At 43.0% G+C, this 19,046-nt stretch overlaps 2 protein-coding genes across 2 annotated transcripts in view; one reads left to right on the forward strand and one right to left on the reverse strand.

Annotated features, from left to right (window-relative positions):
- The first annotated feature begins 2,737 nt into the window (after positions 1-2,737).
- On the forward strand, positions 2,738-12,236 carry GNG10 (G protein subunit gamma 10). Its single transcript, XM_074165864.1, has 4 exons — positions 2,738-2,928; positions 6,172-6,304; positions 8,582-10,995; positions 11,099-12,236. The coding sequence occupies exons 1-2, from the start codon at positions 2,848-2,850 to the stop codon at positions 6,295-6,297; spliced, it is 207 nt and encodes a 68-aa protein (XP_074021965.1). The 5' UTR covers positions 2,738-2,847; the 3' UTR covers positions 6,298-6,304; positions 8,582-10,995; positions 11,099-12,236.
- A 954-nt stretch (positions 12,237-13,190) lies between these two features.
- Positions 13,191-19,046, reverse strand: part of SHOC1 (shortage in chiasmata 1) — a 52,732-nt gene continuing 46,876 nt past the window's right edge. Inside the window, exons 24-28 of the mRNA XM_074166888.1 lie at positions 18,494-18,625; positions 17,652-17,801; positions 16,361-16,532; positions 15,598-16,146; positions 13,191-13,285 (exon numbers count right to left, since the gene is read on the reverse strand). Coding sequence (XP_074022989.1) covers positions 13,191-13,285; positions 15,598-16,146; positions 16,361-16,532; positions 17,652-17,801; positions 18,494-18,625 — 1,098 coding nt within the window. The remainder of the gene's footprint in view (positions 13,286-15,597; positions 16,147-16,360; positions 16,533-17,651; positions 17,802-18,493; positions 18,626-19,046) is intronic.

Consider the following 19,046-nt stretch of genomic DNA (forward strand, 5'->3'; position numbering starts at 1 on the left):
GTCCCAGCTCTCTCAGTCTTTCTTCATAAGGGAGATGCTCCAATCCCTTAATCATCTTTGTTGCCCTTCACTGGACTCTTTCCAGTAGTTCCCTATCCCTCTTAAATTGGGGAGTCCAGAACTGGATGCAATACTCCAGTTGTGGCCTCACCAGTGCAGAGTAGAGGGGGAGAATGACTTCCCTCGACCTACTAGCCACACTCTTCCCTATGCAGCCCAGGATTCCGTTGGCCTTCCTGGCCACAAGAGCACACTGCTTGCTCATTGTCGTTTTGCTGTCTACCAGGACTCCCAGATCTTTCTCTTCGGAGCTTGGCTCCAGCAGGTCCACGCCTAACCTGTATTGGTGCCTGATGATGTAAATGTAGATGTAAAGTTAATTCAGTTTGTATTTAATGGAGGATTCAAATCTAAAACTTGTTAAAGAAGGTATCCAGAGCAAGCTGTGCATGCGTTCATGAAATCATTTTAGGGACACGGTAGTGGTGTGGCAGGGACACTGCGGAGAAGTCCATGAAGTGAGAGACCTTCACCGCGTGGGTGGATTGCTGCTTCATCCCCCGAAACACAATCGGCCTCCTGCAAGAGAAGGGGGAAGATGAAGCTTCTGTGATACCTTTATTCCCTTTGTTTGTAAGCACAGTAAAATGAGTTTGATTATTAGGTAAGTTGTATCTGGAAAAGAAGCGGGCCACTGCATGCAAGAGGATCTGAAGCTGTGGCCACAGTTTGCAGGCTCACAGCTCTGCTCCATCCGCTCCCTCCCAAGGAAAGTGGGTTATAGCAGTCAGAACACAGACCTATTTCCCCTTTTCACCCAGGCTAGTTCTAATCAAGATTGATGTCCTGACCTGACGCTGCAGCAGGAAATGGGTGTGATGGAGGAGCAGCCTTTGGGGGGGACAGAACTGTGTCTCTCAGTGGCAGCGGTGTCTTGTCTCTGTAAATACCCAGTGAGTGGAGAAGGGAAAGCCAATACAACCTGCTGGAAATGAGCCATTCCGCAGGCTCGGCTTGGAGTTCCCTCTTTCCTCGACATATTGAGCCCTCTGAAAATAACCAGACGCAGGCATTAATTCATGGGCTGCAGTGAAAATTCTCTGGGCAGTGACAGAGGAGTCGCAACTCCGTGAAGAAGGACAGAAAAATCTCGTGTGTCCTTACTAAGCTGTCAGCGTTGCAGTGACACCTCGTTAGCTGGGGCTACTGCGCGTTTCCAGCCTAACATCTCATCGTAGTTCTAAATGATGTCTGTCTGCTGGGCATAAATTTTCAGGCCCTATTTCACATTGAAATAAAGTTGACAAAGCAATTATACACATAAGAAAAAAGCAGGAACGAGACTGCTGGGAGTTACAATACTATACTTAGTAAAGCCAGTGTAAGTTGAGATGACTTCAGAGAAGTGTTTGCATGAACAAGTATTGCTGTACTGGGTAGCGGTGGGACCTTCACGTGGAAAAACATGGCAAGGTAATAGGATCTCGGAGAGGAACCACCTTACCTCCTATCAACTTTTTTTGAAGAACTGTTACCTGCTTCGTAGCATGTATGTACTTTTGAATATATAGTGTATATAAGGTGAAATGTACATTTCACTCAATCTCCAAAAGGTATTCAGAGCCAGGCCCTTTCACATTCAAGAGTCTTTTTCATGCCCCTGCTGAGGCTTTGATTGGGGCTCAAAGGTGTCCACAGCTGGTTGTCCCTGTCTTCACAGCAATCATTTGAGGCCATCAGCTTCACCCCTCCAGCTTTTTAACTGGCCAGCAAACTCTGACGGCTGGCAAACCCCTGCCAAAAAAGTGAGGTGACTTATTTGTGGTCACAGGTGAAACGCTGATGAACAGTGCAGGGGGGATGCAGCAACGCTGGCAGCAGCTGCCGGGCAGTTTGAGCCCAACAACTGCCTGTGAGCAGAGCTGAGATTTCGTTAAATCGTTCCAGGACGTCTAGGAGCTCTCTTTCATCTCTTTCCCCCTTTTCCCCCCTTTCCCCCCTTTATTCTTTCCCCCTCCTTTTTTTTTTGTTTCCTCCATTCTTTTCCTTCTTTTCTTCTTATTTTTTTCCCTTTCCTCCTTTTTTCCCTTCCCCCTTTTTTCTTTTCCCCCTTTTCCTTCTGCCCCTCTTTTCCTTCCCTCCTTTTTTTATTTTTCTCCTTTTATTTTTCTGCTTTTCCCCCTTTCTTCCTCCACCTTTTCCCCTTCCCTTCCTTCCTCCCTCCCCTTTTCCCTTGTTTTTTCTTTTTTCCCTCCTGTTCCCTTCCCTTTTTTCTTCTCCCTTGCTTCTTCCCCTTTTACCTTTTCCCCTTTCTTCCTCCCCTTTTTTCCTTTTTCTTTCCCCCCCTTTTTAATTTCTTTTCCCTTTTTTTTTTTGCTTTTTTTCTTTCCCCCTTTTTTTCCTTTTCTCCCTTTTTTCCTCTTTCCACCCTTTCCCCTTTTCCCCCCTTTTTTTCTTTTTCTCCTTTCCCTCTCTTTCTCCCCCGCACCTCCCTCCTTTTCCTTTTCCCTCCTTTTTTCTTTTCCCTCCTTTTTTCTTTTCTTTCCTTTTGCCTCCTTTTTCCTCTTTTTCTCCCCTTTCCCTCCCTTTTATTTTTCCTTCCTGTCCTATTTTAACCAACACTCCTCTCTACCCGCCCCCCCCCCAGCCGCTCCCGCATCCACCCAGCGCCGGGGGAGGCGCGGCGGGCCGCAGGGCCGGTGCCGGGGCGGTGCCTCCCGGGCCCCTCCCCGGGGCGGCTCGGCGGCGGTGCCGGGAGAAGGGGCGGCTGCAGCCCGGTCTCCGCCGGCCTCTCTCCCTCCCTCCCTCCATCCTTCCTTCCTTCGCTCGGCTCCCCGCGGCCCGGACATGTCGTCGGGCGGCAGCCTCAGCACCATGCAGCGGCTGGTGGAGCAGCTGAAGCTGGAGGCGGCCGTGGAGAGGATCAAGGTGGGCCGGGGCGCGGGGTGTCGGGGGGAGGGGGAAGGATACGGGGACGAGCCGCCCCTGCCGTGGCTTCCCGGCTTGTCCGGGAAGGGGGGCGAGGGGTGCGGGTGGCCGGGGAGGGAGCTCCGAGCCCCGGCTGGCGGCCCCGCGAGTGCCCTCCCCTGCTGGAAGGAGCTGTAAAAATAATTACAGCGGCATAAATAATTACAGCGGCTCCTCATTAATTCTGCACCAACGAGCAGGGTGGCGGAGAGCCGCCCCTCGGGGCCCACCCCCCCTTCCCCAGTTCCGGCGGGGTTTGCGGGGAGGGGCGGCGGAGGCGGCGTGTGGTGTCGGACCCGATGGCTCTTTGGGGGAAAGCAGGGGATTTTCTACGCATGCATGAACCTTCTCCTCCTTGCCGATCCGCAGACAAAGGCCGGCTGGTGAGGCGGTCCCCTCGCTTGCCAGCTCCTGAGCTTTGGGTGGCTTTTCTCCCCGCTCCGGCTGCCCAGGTTCGCCCGTGAGGAGCCGCTCTTGGCTCCCAGCAGGGTCGGGGAGGGTGGGTTCACAGCTGCTTCGAGAAAACCGTGCTTTGCAGCCACACAGAAAATCCAGCCTGGGCTGTGGAGTGATGGGAGGTCAAATTAATTTGTCTCCTGCGCTTTCCTCTTCTGTCATCACCTCCGTTGCATTCGCCATCTTTCTCTGGCCAGTCACCAAACACCAGCTTCCCTCCTCTGACCACAGCGCCAGCGCTCTCAGCTGCAGAAACTCAGCTAATGGATCTTAAAATCATTTAGAATACTTCTTACTGCTGCTCCAGTCCTGGGCTGGTGAAAATTTGAAGTGCCCATTGCAAGGTGAAACCACTATGGCTTTTGGACGTCGTCCTGATCAATTCATTAATGTTGTTATTTCGTTAGTGAATTTACGGAGTTGGCAGATGTGTGGGTCGCTAAAAGGGGCTGCTGTGTATCACTGCAGTGATGTGTGGGAATCTGTGAGAGATGGCATGATGCAGAGTAGAAATGCAGGCCCCTGTGGCAAGAGGGATATTGTTTGGTCAATGGTTTCTGTGTTTGACGTTTCTGTTGCTTTATACCACCACCACCAGCCTGGATTCCTGTTCCTGCTCGTTTTGAGGCAGATACTCCCTCCTCCCTTTTTTTTGGGGGGGGGGCGGGTAGGGGGGTATAAAAGATTGAGTTTGTAGTTCATTGGGGGTTGCTTTGTGGTGGTAATGTGTTCTGTAGCTGGACTTCTCAAGGCTAGGTTTGTATTACGGGTTTGCTTGTCCTCCAGGGAGGCTCAGCCTTGGCAAGACCTCAGTCTCATCCTTCTTGGAGCATTGTGCGCAGCAGCTGCTTCCCGGGTCTGCTGTTCTACAGACCCGTTCGTGTCTTTTTATAAAAATCACAGGTGAAATGATGCATGATTAAAAATGTGTCTCGTAGAAAAAGCACCATCTAGGGGTTTCCTGATATGCAGCGTAAAAGCAGCGAGGAATATATTCAGCTGGTGAAAAACCACTTGGATCAGTTTTAGCAGGCATTGAGCAGAAAACGTTCTTTGGGCTACTTTGAATAGACAATGTGTTTTCAGACGGAAGCTGGACATGAAAGGATTTTTAAAAATACATCCCGTACTACAAAGTTCCAGTGGTGGTTTTGTTTACCCTGCCAGCTGAAAAAGCAGACAGGAACAGTATTTTCAGAAAGAGGAAACTGAGTAGGAAAGAAGTCCCCACACGTATCTTGCAGGCAGGAGGCTGCTGTGGGAGCGTGTTTGTCCTGTGGTGAAATGGGGCAGAAACACTCGTATTTTTTGTGTGACCTGGAGGAGTGAAGAGCGTTGCGGGGGCATAGGTAAGGCTAAGAGTAGGCACATCTGTCCTGGAGTAAGTCTGCTGCAGGTAATTCTCACACAGATGCCAAAAATCAGGTTTGTATCTCTCCAGGAGCACCAGGATAGACCAGGATGCACCAGTGTGGTCCACAGTTAGGTACCAGCAAGGGGGATGCACTGTGCTTGAGGCAAGGGTGCTCGGGCTGCAGGGTTGTCCAAGGGGCTTGGGCAGGGTGGGACAGCTTTGCAACCTCCAGAAAGAGGTTCTCCTCAAGGAAGGGGAGAGTGACAAAGCCCACTGACCAGCAGGGTTCCTTGCTTCTCCCTGGACTCTGCTCTCTGGGGGACTGTGGGAAAATTCAGGCAGTTACCGGGATGAGTGTCCTGCAGGAGAGTTGGGAGGCGGTGAGCAGGACAGCAGCGAAACAGCACAGGAAAGCATGCAGGAGGCCAGATTTCCCACGTGCTTCCAGATGCTGTGAGATGGGATGGCCCAGAACCAAAATCCCATTGGGGCTCCCGGACAGCCCCTTCCATCAGGTGGCTGGGAAGCATGGATGGTCCTTCTGGCTACTCTCTTGTCCCTCCGCTGGCAACACCGCAAAGTTGTGCAGGAAGAAAAATCGGCATTTCAGGAGTCCTGTAATGAAGGCAGAGGTGAAGTCAGAGGGGAGCTTGTATTTCCACCAATAGGCTCAGTATTTCCTTTTATAAAAAATGTAGCAGACTGTGGATTTTGACAGTTCCCGGCAGCAGTTACCAATGTGCGTCAATTCGGAATTCCCCTATATTTGCCTTCAAAAATACAGGCATGTGGCTGACTTGCTGTCCATGGGGAGAGCAGGGGAGTTCACTGCTGGAGGCATCTTGCTGCTGGGTTTCTGGGCTTGTTCTGCAGCTCTGGACTGTCCTCTTTGGAGACCAGAGTGTGGATTTGAAGCTCTCACTTCACTGCCCAGGCAGGGAAGGTGGCAATTTGGACTTAAAAAGCTTTTAATCCTCATCTTTTTGCTTTCATTCCTTGTTATGCTCTGTGTTGCTTAACAGTTTAGAAATGAAAAACATTTTTATAAATGATCTGAGGATATAGGAGTTCAAATATAAACCTGGAAACAGTAGAGCAGATTGGAAAACATTGTGGTCACAGCCCTCTGCTTTTAATGAGGACAAACTCCATTGCACTTGCACCTCAGTCCTCTACGCTCCTCTGGCTCATCACTGGCATATTTCACACGTGTTTCATTGGAGCTTTGAAAATATGTGTCTGTGCTGATTTACTTGGTGTCTTTGGATCCAAGGGCTGACTCGACTGCTCTCCAGCCCTGTTTGATAGCGGCTCTTCAAGAGGAAATGCCTAATAGATGCTTGTGAATGAATTAGTTTCCTCTCTGGATTTGTTTTTCTTTTTCCCTGACACAGGTCTCTCAGGCGGCTGCAGAGCTCCAGCAGTACTGTATGCAAAATGCCTGCAAAGATGCCTTGCTTGTTGGGGTTCCTGCGGGGAGCAATCCCTTTCGAGAGCCCCGCTCCTGTGCTCTACTCTGAAAACCAGGTAATAAGGTCACAGCTACCACGACAACAACTCTGATTTGAAACTCAAGCCCTAGGAAGGACAAGGGCACATGGTGGTAGTTGTTTGAACGTTGAGTTATTGGTAGCAAAGTGTTCATCGCTTTCCGTCTGGCTCTGCAAATTGTTTTCTGTTCCTTTTTTGTCTGGCAAATGAAGCATGTCTCTTTCCTGGAGCTCTTTCTAGAGGCGTTTTGTTTATGAGTGTTTTTTTTTTTCGTTTGGTTGGTCAGTTTTTGTGTTTGAGCAGCTCTAGCATCAGCATCAGCAGCATCCAAAATAATAAAAGCTGTCTGTGACACGCAGCTGCGTTTGATGCAGCCAGACGTAAAACCCAGTCTCATTGAAGAAGCAAGACAAAGCCGTGGCAGCTGCACATGCTCTGATGAGCTGCTCACAGCGTAAGAACCTTGTTAAAATGCATTTTGTCTTCATTGTCACATTGCAGTTCATTTGGCTGCCTCAGTCATAGAATCATAGAATGGTTAGAGTTGGAAGGGACCTTAAAGATCATCGAGTTCCAACCCCCCTGTCATGGGCAGGGACACCTCCACTAGAGCAGGTTGCTCAAAGCCCCATCCAGCCTGGCCTTGAACACTTCCAGGGATGGGGCATCCACAGCTTCCCTGGGCAACTGTTCCAGTGCCTCACCACCCTCACAGTAAAGAATTTCCTCCTAATATCTAATCTAAATCTCCCCTCTTTCAGTTTAAAACCATTACCCCTCGTCCCATTGCTCCACTCCCTGATCAAGAGTCCTTCCCCATCTCCTGTATGCCCCCTTTAGGTACTGGAAGGCTGCTATAACGTCTCCCCGGAGCCGAGCCTTCTCCAGGCTGAACAACCCCAACTCCCTCAACCTGTCCTCATAGGAGAGGTGCTCCAGCCCTCTGATCATTTTCATGGTCCTCCACTGGACCCGTTCCAACAGGTCCATGTCCTTCCTGTGTTGAGGGCTCCAAAGCCGGACACAATACTCCAGGCCTTAGGCTCCTTCTGTCGTTACTGTTGGTAGGGCACCAAGCAGTGGTGGAAGTGGAGAGGAGCTGAGGCCATCTGTAACCACAGCCTTTTCCAGCCCAGGTTCTGAAGGATGAGATACTCCCGGGGCTCTCTTTGCCTTAGCCCTCTGCGTTGCTTCTTCCTGCGTGACACCTGCAGGGTGGACGGGTGGTGGCCATCCAGCGTTTGCAAACCTTTGGGGTCCCATTCCGTAATTCCCGCACGTATTTCTCCCTTCTGTCGCACTGATACCAGTGGTTGCAGCAGGAGGAAGAAAGGCCGTGTACTCTCAGGCAGGTGCTAGTAGTGCTTGCAGTCTTGGGCAGGATCACACCATGACTTTTGTTGGAAAATTCTTACTTCTTCTGCATGACAAATGAAGGTGGAAGTAGGATATTCCGAAGGGGTTACTCTTCTTTAAGAGAAAAAAATAAAAGAGATCCTGCTAAAGAGCTGAGAAACTACGGAGAGAGAAAGAACCACTGAATTCTGTTCTTTCTTTGACAGTGCTATCAAAGTGAAAGTTAATGTTTTCTTTAAGGTCAGAATTTAACCTAGAACCTAAAGTATTTGCAAAATCTTCCCCTTCCCACTGCCAGAGTCCCGAGCTTGCTGTTGTGCTGGTGCCTCATCAATAGCGTGGTTTTGATTGTTTCTACATAGGTTGGTCAAGACAGGAGTAAACCTGAAGAGAGAAAACAACTGAGCACAAGATGCTTTTCTGGGAAAACTTGTTGGGGGGGGGGAAGCACAAGCAGAAGATTTTATTAATTTAGGTGCTACCCTTAACTCTTCATGAAAATGAGATCAAATTGATAGTGACTGTTGCTACTGAAGCAGCATTTCTACTTTTTATCTTCCGTGTGTGTCTCTGTGTGCGTATGGATGTATTTCTAGGATTCAAGTTTGATTGCATCATCCAGACAGGATACAGAATATTTTCTCAAATGAGTTTGATGGTTAATTTATGATACTTTTAGAAATGCATAGCTCAGCTTCAGATGTCTTTTTAGTCATCTTTTGCTGATAGATCAATTATCTAGTTTATTATTTAGTTATGTTAGGATTGCGAAAAATGAGAGCAAAGTCAAAAAGCCAATTAAAAAAAATTGTAATACTCAAGTATGCCAACATCCTGCAAAGGAAAGGGGTTATTAATTTTTTTCTCAGTGCAAAGGCGCTTTTGTGTTATAATTTGTAAGAGAAACGTATCTACTTAAGAAGACAGCATTTAATAAACCTTTTTTTCCTCTTACAGGGAAGGTCATCAGAGTTGCCTTCAAGCACGACATGAATAACAACTGCCTTTCCTTCACAAGAAAAGTCTCTCTCAGTGTCCTAACTTTTGTGTGGCTAAAACAATATCCGAGATATTTATCTGTTTGTTCTTGTGTATCTGTACTTCACTATCTTTTGCTACTGTTCTTAAAGTTTTTAATGTAACTCTTGCTCTTTTCATAATTGTCACCATTGTTACTGCACTGTGCTAACTACACAAACATTACTTGAGAAGTTTACATTTTAGAAAAGAGAAGTACATTAATTTTTACCAAATTTCTTACTCTTGTCTTGGTAAACTGTTTCACTGGAATGGTGGTAAAAACTAGCTTGGTTTTTTCCAAATCCAAAAAATGGATTGTTGAAGTATAGAACTATATGCTTTTAGTACTGAAGTAATGTTCTCAGAGGGAATTTTGCTTCCATTAGCAAGACCTGGAACCAACTACACTTCTTTTTCACGTGCGTGTAGGTCCATGAATGACACGTGTTAGAAACTGCTGGACACAATGCATAGCACAGGCTCAATTCCTGAGACTTCTAATCTGTAACACTTCTCCTAATTTCTATTTGTAGAGGTACTGCTGTGGTGGAGTTTCCTTCACGTGTTTAAAATGTGACCAAACAGACACTAAAAACACAGGAACACCCAAAGATAGTTGCATGCATAGTTGTCAAGGTTTGCAATACACAAAACTTACTAAAATGTGCTTGGTCATTTGCCTTCCTTTTTTTATGGAGCACTTTTACAAGGACAACTAACTTTTTTAATAGGTTTTTAATTTTGTCTACTTTCTATTGTTTGTATTAATCTTTTAGAAGTTTGGAAATAAAATTCCTTTCCCTACTGGCTTTGAGCCCATTGTTTAATTGTAATGAAGAGCAGTAAGAAAGAGGGTACTTTGATTTTGCAGTGGGAGGGGAGGCCACAAGCTATTTAGCTTTTTGGGAAGAGAAAGTGGCTGTTGGATTTTTAGAAAGTATGTCTTATAAATAGAAAAATCGTATTTGTAGCGATTTACCATTTTTATGGTAAGTAGTAGCAACGTTATCAGGCTCACTTAGACATTTTGAAACTGTGAGGAAGGAGTTGGCAGTCTGAGCATTTAATTGTCATTAATACTAACTGAAACAGGGCAATGCGTGTCCTCCAGGCAGTTCAGCCTTTCTCAGAAGCTTTTCGTGCTCGCTGTTCTGTGGGAAGACACTGAAACAAGAGTCATAAAGTATCGTGCCTCTAAATGCAGAGGAGAACCTCCTTCCTAAAGAGCTTTCCTCTGCTCTGGCTTCCTTTCATTGTAGGCTATTTGAATGTGGTAGTTGTTCTTTTAGCCCTCGACACATGCGCACGCTGCAGAAGTCTAGAGGAAGCACGATTGTTCCTGCTTGCACAGAGGTGACCAGAGGCTCAGATAGAGGTCAAAATGCTCAAGTCGGGGAGGGAGAGGGATGAAGATACACATCAAACGCCTTTGAGCAGCCATCAGATGCTGGCTGGTCACTCCCTCCCAGGCAAGCCCTCAGTATTTTTTTTAACCTCCTGCAGTAAAACCTCCCCTCCTGTCCCCATATCTACTTCTCTCCCAGGTCACAGAATCACAGAATGATACGGGGTTGGAAGGGACCTTTGGAGATCATCTGGATCTCTGCCAGAGCAGATTGGATGCATCCAGGTGGGTTTTGAACATCTCCAGAGACGGAGACTCCACCACCTCTCTGGGCAGCCTGTTCCAGGGCTCTGCCACCCTCAAAGTGAAGAATTTTCTCCTCGTGTTTAGATGGAACTTCTTATGTTCAAGTTTGTGCCCATTACCTCTTGTCCTGTCACTCGGCACTGCTGAAAAAAGATGGGCCCCATCCCACCCTTTAAATATTTATAGGTGTTGATCAGATCCCCCCTCAGTCTTCTCCAGGCTGAAAAGACCTAAGTCCCTCATCCTATCCTCATAAGAAAGATGTTCTAGTCCCCTAATCTTTGTAGCCCTTCATCCCCTTCCTCCTTTGTGTCCTCAGGTGGAGCTTGGGCTCTGGAGCGGCCGCAGAGCTGGCATAAGGAGCTGCCAAATGACAGTGTGCAGGAGAGCGCAGCCACGGCTGGCCAGCTGGTCTCAGCTGCTCCTGTCTCTTGGCTGCCCTGCCCGGCTCCGTGTGGTACCTTTCAGCTGGAGCACTACGCTGGACGAGTCAGAGGAGCACCTCTGGGTGATCACACTGCCGGTCCTGGTTGCATCCATGTCTCATGCCGGCAGAGGGTAGAAAGACCTGGGCAGGGGTTGGGAGATGGATGGATCGGGAGCGCTGTCTGCAGAGGTCTCAACTCCACACTCCACTCCACACAGAGGCCTTCACACCCATCTCATGGCAGCATGACATGCCCACGACAAAGCAAATTTGGTGAGTGCACACACCTGGATGGCCAAGTGCCTCCTATGAGCCACAAGGACCCCTTTTCTGTCATCTCTTGTGGTCCCTCAGGAAGGCTTTTTTCCATCTGCAGGTACCACCTGCCTGGTCGCTATGCAGTTGGCAAATCTGATCAAAGAACTGTGTCCCTACCTGCTGCTGAAGGACTGGTGAGGAAGGTTGTGTATTGAATCTTTTTGTCTGAGAATTAGTTACATCCCAATTCTTCTTAGTCGTAGATAATTTAGGGGGGAAAAAAAAAAAAGTGCATCTTTACAGTGCAATAGTAGTTTTCCTCCACATTAAACAGATGGGAGGAGGGGGGAGAATGTGGTATCTATCGCATGATAGATTTGCCAATCTCTACATACCTGTGAGAGAGAGTCATAAACAAATACAGTAAAAAAAACAACTTGTCATTGCAAGCCCTTTTCCTGATTTTCCACTGCATTGCCAGTAACTAACTGTACACAGCATTTTTCCTACCTAGTGGAAGCTGAATGCAGATAGCACTTGAATTTTCTTTACTTATTTAATCCAGGCAATGTGCCTTTGTTTTCAAAGTGATCTATGGATTATCTGAGCCAGTCTTCCATGTCCGTGCCTGTGAAAGTTCGTGTGTCAGCCTTCGCCTGTTGGGAAGGAGAACATAAATACATAGCTTGGCAGCAGCAGCTGTAATTTCCTCTGCTGTGGTCATCTGTGACTGAGATCTTGCAGAGCTGCACCCTTAAAAAGAACAGATTCTAGGGCCTGGCAATTTGGGAGACAGTTTTGAAGAACAGAGCCAAACCCACGAAGCAAAGAGATGGAAAATGGTTGGGTCAAGTGACCACAAAAATGGGACAGAAACAGTAAGCAAACTGGAATTTTTATTTAAGTTTTTCACTTATTCTGGGGAAAACAGAGAAATGCTGGCTTGTTTGCAATTCTATTAAAAGTCTCTCATCTTTTTCTGTTACACTTGAAAGGTGTTTTCTGAAGTCTTGCAAGCAATTTGGGTACAGATAATTTGGGGATATTAATGAGAAGTAAAATTGCTGTTAGTGCTGTCATCATAGCTTTTAGGAACTCTCAGCTGAAAATCAGCACTCGGTTTCCTCTGAAAGACCAAAGCTTTCTCCCCTAAGTGCTGGTTTTATTTATCCAAATAGTCAATATGCGCTTAATGAAGGCTGAATATCAAGAAAGTATTTTACTTCAAGCATAAACCGTGAACTTGGTGGTTTTTCATTTGTGGGTGGTTGTTTTTTTTTCTTTCTGTTACTGCCTCAAACTTGAAAAGATTTGTGAGTTTGAAAACAGAATCATCTCATCTGAAGGCCACTGAGCAGACCCTGACATTCTGGAGTGGGCAGGCACGCCTGTGCAAACCGTGCATGCATTCCTGCACCGGAAGGGAGTCACTGTCTACCATCGCTCCCACACGTATTTCCACTTTCGTTGCCAAATCTTTTGATGGAAAGTGGGGGTTTGGGTATTCTTCTATCCTCTCCCTTCTGTGGCTTGCAGTTGAAAAGCCTTTTTTCTTTTAAAAAAAATCTCTTACTCCTTCCAGCTGTAGCCTATGATATCTGGAACTGCCTCCGAGTGTCTCTTGCCTCCCTGAATCAAATCTATTCGAATCCTAAATCTCAACATTATCTTGCACGTGTTGTGAAAACAAACAGGTTGTTTCTCTAGCTTGATTGTGATTAAAGGCAGTTCAGGAACTCATCACCTGGTTTCTCAAGGAGCTTTCAGAAGGAAAGGAGCGAAGCTGAGCCCAAGGGTTACAGCTGTAAGTGCAAGAAAGCTCAAAGGCTTTATGAGCAGCCTTGAGATTCCGGCAGATCTATCCCACCTCTAAGTTTGGAAAGCTGCAGGCTCAGGCAGCAAACACAGGTGCCTTGAAACTACAAGCTTCAGTGTCTGGGTTTTTTCATTCATATTTTATTTTTTTTGTATAAGGAGTGATAAAGTACCTTTATATCACCCGTGAGAACAAAGAGAGAAGCAGCAATTCTCCAGGCTCAAGGAACTAGTTTGTTTAGTAAAATTTTAAAAACATACAAAAGAATCCCAAATTAGTAAGGATTCACAAAACCTAATTTCTCTCTAGAAATTAACAAAGAATTTAGTTTATTTCCCTTCAAGGAGTTTAAGAATTTTAAAAAGTATGTGTAGTATACAAATCTCCACTCTGTTCAGAAGAACTTAAGACGTGTTTGTCCATCACTTCTTCCAGGGACTCTTTCATATGTCAATCTCCTTTTTTTGAACTCTGGTACTTCTGCAAATCCTGTATCTGGAAAAGAAGGGAAAAGAAAATACATGTATGATAAACTACAAGTAGTACAGTCGTATACAGACTTAATTATTTATTTCTCAGAAGCAGTAACAGACTTTAGCTTTAACCAGTGTGCTCTGTACAAAACATATCAATGGCCATAAAATTAAATGTGTACAGATTAATATTAACTACTACTTACTAGTACTGATCAGTTTTCTGCACATTGTCCTGTAATAATAATACAACCTTATACAAAACAAATACATCAACCTGCACTATGCTTAACCACAATATTTCAGTAAAGATTTTAATGCTTATTTCTATTCCATTAATCTTACACTCAGTAATTGTGAAAGTTAATTCTTTTTAACCAGAGATGCTCATGTTTCCCAGTTGTTTAAAAAAGCTGCTTACGTTGTTAAGATTCAAGTATTTTTACAACAAAATATTTGAGTAGTTGCTTATTCAAAATAAGTTACTGTAAGAAAATTCTGTTTAGTCTTTACAAAACATATTGTCAGAAAACTTTAACAGTGACCTAAGGATTTCATCTGTTCCAGCGGAAATACAGGCTTGGCATACTGGCATTAATTGTTTATGGTTTAATAAATGTTTGATCTGAAGCCCGAAGAAATCCCTGGGGGTTCCCAGTGTGTCTTTTTAATTTGAGTCTATGCACATTTCTTACACTTGTGATTCCACATTTCTTAAATTTTTGATTTCAGAAGGCTTTTACTGTATTAAGAAGGGTTTTTTGCATTAGCATGCACATCTATTTAACATACTTAGTTTTCCCCTGGCTACTGAATAATAAAGTAAAATAAGCCAGTTCTTCCAAAATCTAAACCAAAAATCACTTTTCCTTTTTTTTTTTTTTTTTTTTATTTTGATTCAGATTTAAGTATACCTTTGCCCTATTGGGCAAGAGTTTTACAGGAAGCTTATCAAGTTGGAGATCATAGTGTTTTCAGAATATTGTAAAATGTAGTAGCAGAAGAATCTGCTTTGATCTCTACTGAAACTATTTAGAATTTCATACTATCAATGCTAGTTGCAGGTTACTGAAATACTGTTAACTACCCAGCAATACTACAGGTCTCAGTTTTAATCTCAATGGGGAGGCAAGAGGTCTGTTCAGAGTTTCCGTATGAAATATATATTATATAGGCTGAAAATTAAAAGCAGTTCACCGTATCCAATTAACTTTTCCTCTCTTTACTTCCATAATTGCCTTAAGCAGCCCATGAAACATGACATCAATTAGTTAATTGTGTTTTCATGAATGAGTGTGATCTAATTAGTGAAAACATTTAATGCTGTGCTGACCTTGCTGTACCACCAAAAGATTTAATGACAGCCAGCAATAGAGAAATAAATTAAAAGACCTGTACTAGGAGTTGGGCACTTTGTTTAAGAAGCTTAACTGTGGATTTTTACAGAATGTGACACCTCACCTATAGGGAAGCAGCAGAATTTAAAAAATACTAGAATATATGATACAGGATTACTTAGTCTGACAGGCACTAGTGATGTTTTTTTACTTTTAAGACTCCATGGATCCATATTAGGCTTATCAAAAAAGGTCTAAAACTAACTATATTTGAGAAAGTAAACCAGGGATAATAAGACTACAAAAAAAAAAAAGAAAAAGAGAAGCCTGAAGCTTTCATATAAGGACTGAGGACTGTGTACACTGTCAGGGTAAACAAAGTTTTGAAATACACACTGTACCATCTATTTGAAGAAATATGCTTTGGAATGATATGAAGATGGCAAGATGGAGAGTTTAGCCCTGGAGACATTAGCTAATAAATAAAATTATTCCAAGTATAAGGGAACTGTATGAAACAAACTTAGAAAGTTGTTAGAGTGAAATTCTTACTCCATCAACAGACAGCAAAACACAGCTATGTAGTAGTAGCTAAATTTCACTCTTTGATTTTGCTGAATCTACTTTTTGTCCTTTAGAGAAAATACTTTCTAGTCTTTTCTTCCCCCTTTTATCCAAACCTATGTTTATAAAATAAGCTGAATCTTACAACATTGAAGAACTACTTGTCAATATTTTACCAGGGAAAAATAATGGCAGTAACTTTTTTTTTTTAATATTCTTTATGTTCAAAGGGGAAAATAAATGTTTAGGAACATTTTATCACAGAAGAAATATATATGCAAGTAAGTTTTGTAGTAAAGGAAACATGCAACTGTTGGGTTGGATTGGATTTAACAACTATTTGAAGAAAATACAAAATCTAGTCTTACAGATAGTCCACTAGAGTTACAAACAGATTTTCAGCAAATTCTGCTTGCTTTGGACATACCTGGTCTATTTTTTTCTCTTGTCCATAAGAATGGTGGACTTTGTTTTCTCTTTCCTTTAGATTCTCTACCTATTTGGTGAAAATTCAGACTTTGAGGCTCATCTGAGTCATCAAAGAAATCAGAGAGAAAACCATCAGATGCAAATGGGCCTGTGGATGAAGAGTCATTCCATGGGGTCTGGTCAATCAGAATTTCTGGGCTCTTAAATGTTGTGTCTCTAAACTCTTCTAGAAAACTCTTAGAGCTCTCCTGAGGTGCATAGTCACTGAAAGTTGCAAAGAAATCTTCCTTTTCAGAGTTCTTGGAAGAACGACCGGAGCTATGGTGCATACTGAAGGGCTGCCTTTGAACATGAAGAGAATTGGAAACATCTAGATGAGCAAAATCTTCTCGGTCCTTTGGCACAGGAAAGAAATTCTGCTTCCTCTCCATAATTATTTCTGAAGAACATGATTTCTTTTGCCCACAGCTTGAAAGATCAGAGCCAAGAAAGCCCTGACGATGATTCAATGGAGGAATTACGGCTTCAGAATTCATAGGAGATGTTCCTGGTAGAGAAAAATTTGAACCACTCTGTTTGGAGAATGAAAAATTATTTCTCTACGTTTTACAGAAAACCAAGATGCCATTGAGCATTTCGATTGCAGTCTGTCTCCTCAGAATAAGTAACTTTTCTATGATTAGAAGATAAAGATTCTAATACATTCAGATTTTCAGTTGGTTTCAAAGAAGTCACATTCTCCTAGTAATTCAAGATATTACCTGTGCTGTTTTGTGCCTTACCAAGCAGCTCTAAAGACTGATGATTTTGTTTACAATCTGGATAGAATGTGTTGAAGTTATTCTGGTTTTCTAGGGGTGATGCACCTTTCATTGCTCTTTCTAGTGGAGCAGCAGTATTAAGGCTGTATGAAGATGTCATGTCACTAAAATGCTGAAACCAAAAAAAAAAAAAAAAAGATACTTGAGGAGTGTTTTTAGTACATCTACACTGTCAAATATAAAAAGTTAACCCAGTTTTTAGGATTCTAAGATGTATAATTTTTTGTTTACTGGAAAGAGAAAAAAAAAGACTTACCAATACAGAAGGAGAGGCATGTAGAGTAGACAATGTGCCACCTGTCTTAAATCTATAAACAGAGTAAGTAATAGCCTGTCTTTTGGAAACACAGGAAAATCAATACCTTAATATACTTTATTCTCTTTCATTAGTCCGGGACTGTAGGAAGTAGTGTCTGCAATGGATTGGTGCATATCGTACATCATAGAGGAATTAAACTGATGAGATCTTTTTCTGTTTTTCAGTCAGTAAACACGGCTTTACACATATGCAAGTATTACAACAATATGCACAAATTGATATTCAGTGCCCAAATGTCTATTCACTTCCTCCTTCACCTTAACTTAATGCTTCTGATGTGGAAGTTTGTCCTCCCATTTTCTTGACCGATAAAAGCTGTGCATTTTTTATCTAATTAGCTGACTATAATCAGTCTGTAATTTTCCCTGACTTGGCCCAACTGAAACAGTAGGACCACACAATTCTAACTGCAGTGTGGCACTTAAGTGAATGGAATTCTTCATCTTAACCTCTAGGGCTCCTTAGTGCTATGAATTTATAAGTGGTGAGTTTATTATTGTGTAAGGAGGAAGGAAGGAAGGAAGGAAGGAAGGAAGGAAGGAAGGAAGGAAGGAAGGAAGGAAGGAAGGAAGGAAGGAAGGAAGGAAGGAATGGACAAAAGTCCTGGAAATACTGAACTGGAAAACATTTCTTGTATTAGGGAAACATATAAGGTTGTATGCTGATACAATACTTGATACAATGAAGCTTGAAGAGGAAGCTGATCAAATGAGTATTTTTCCAGTTAAGGAAATATTCTAGTAATTTTCACATTAACATAATGGTGACTTGACAAAATCTGCTGAAAATTAGCAGGCTTAACATTTTAAATAAATGATAACAGTAAATGTGCATGTATCTTCAGATTAAAAAAACCCTGCATTACAATAGTACAAAAAGATGGATCTAGTTGATAAATTAATTTTGGCCAACCTTTAAAACTTTTTTTGGAACCTCTGGGAGGAGTTCCTGAAGTTGATCAAAGCTTGCAAGAAACAATCTGTTCAGCGAAGATGCTTTCTTTAACATAAACTGAGCAACCAGAGGGTTGATACATGGAAAAGTAAGCAGGCATTGCTCTGTCTGGAAATGGAAATTATTTTGTTAGCTTGATATCTGACAAACTTTTTTTCCCTTCTTTTTTTTCTGTTTCTACCAAACGACATCCCTACTAATAGGTTATACAGTATATCATAGAAATAGAGCTTTTAAACAGTGCACTTTTATAGGCCGACTTTTTTTTTTAACTACAGATGTAACTGTATCATTTTTGCAAAAGAGTAAGTTCTGCATAATAGCTTGATAAAAAGGAAGCACAGTCTAAAGATGCTTCAATTCTAAAGGATAAAACCAGTGAATCATGTAAACTTGATTTGAAAATGCATTAGCAGATTTAAGCAACACCATTGATTCAGTAGTGGAACTGCACTAATGAATTTGGCTTCCTGCCCAAGTGAGCCATTGTATATTTATCTTTTACAATTTGGATAGCTTTTAAAGTTAGTGCCTAGAACTGTAGAACTCTACCCATGGGCCAGCAGATGTGGAAGATAAACTTCTCTACCGGTTAATTATGAAAGCACGGGAAGAGTCCAAGTTGCTCTTAATTGTGCTAGCAAGGATGATAGAAATGTTATTTATGTAAATGTGTGTGTATATATATACACATATATAAAAGTGCATATATATATGAATAATAGTGCTTATTTTAACAATATATTTTAAGAGAACAATAAAAAAAGCTAGAGTATATCTTAATGGGAAGGTAAGCAAACCTCAGATGGCAGGACAGAAAGCCAGGATTTGTCCAGCCACTCATGAGGACTGATATTAGATGCCATCAGAATGTTGTCAGCAATCTGACGAATTACCAGTGCTGCCTCTTCAATCCCTGGCATAAGAATTACCTAAAAGTGATACAAATTATTTTTGGTTAAAACTTATACTAAGGAATGTCTTCACTAGCTACAGCAGTTAAATGGGAAAGCTTAAAGGTGACCCAGAATACAACAGGTGTTAACGTGGAGTAATTAAACCTAATCCATGCTTATCACACAGAGGAATTCCAACCTCTGACCATTAGCCTGGCTGCGAATTACACTCCTTATTTATGCAAACCCTATGTAGGTGAAATTAGTTTATTCTATAGGTCTTTTACACGTGATCAAATTAATGGGTATAATACAAGTTCTTAATAAAACAGGCAATTGTGAGATGCATAATTTAGTTTAAGAAGACATGTGACACTTTGAAGGTATTATTTCCACATGAACTACACTGCTGAGTACATGGAATGAAAAAAGCTTTGTCCTCTTTTTAACCTCCATT

This window comes from Numenius arquata, chromosome Z (genome assembly GCF_964106895.1).
Source record: "Numenius arquata chromosome Z, bNumArq3.hap1.1, whole genome shotgun sequence".
In the NCBI taxonomy this organism is placed as follows: Eukaryota; Metazoa; Chordata; class Aves; order Charadriiformes; family Scolopacidae; genus Numenius; species Numenius arquata.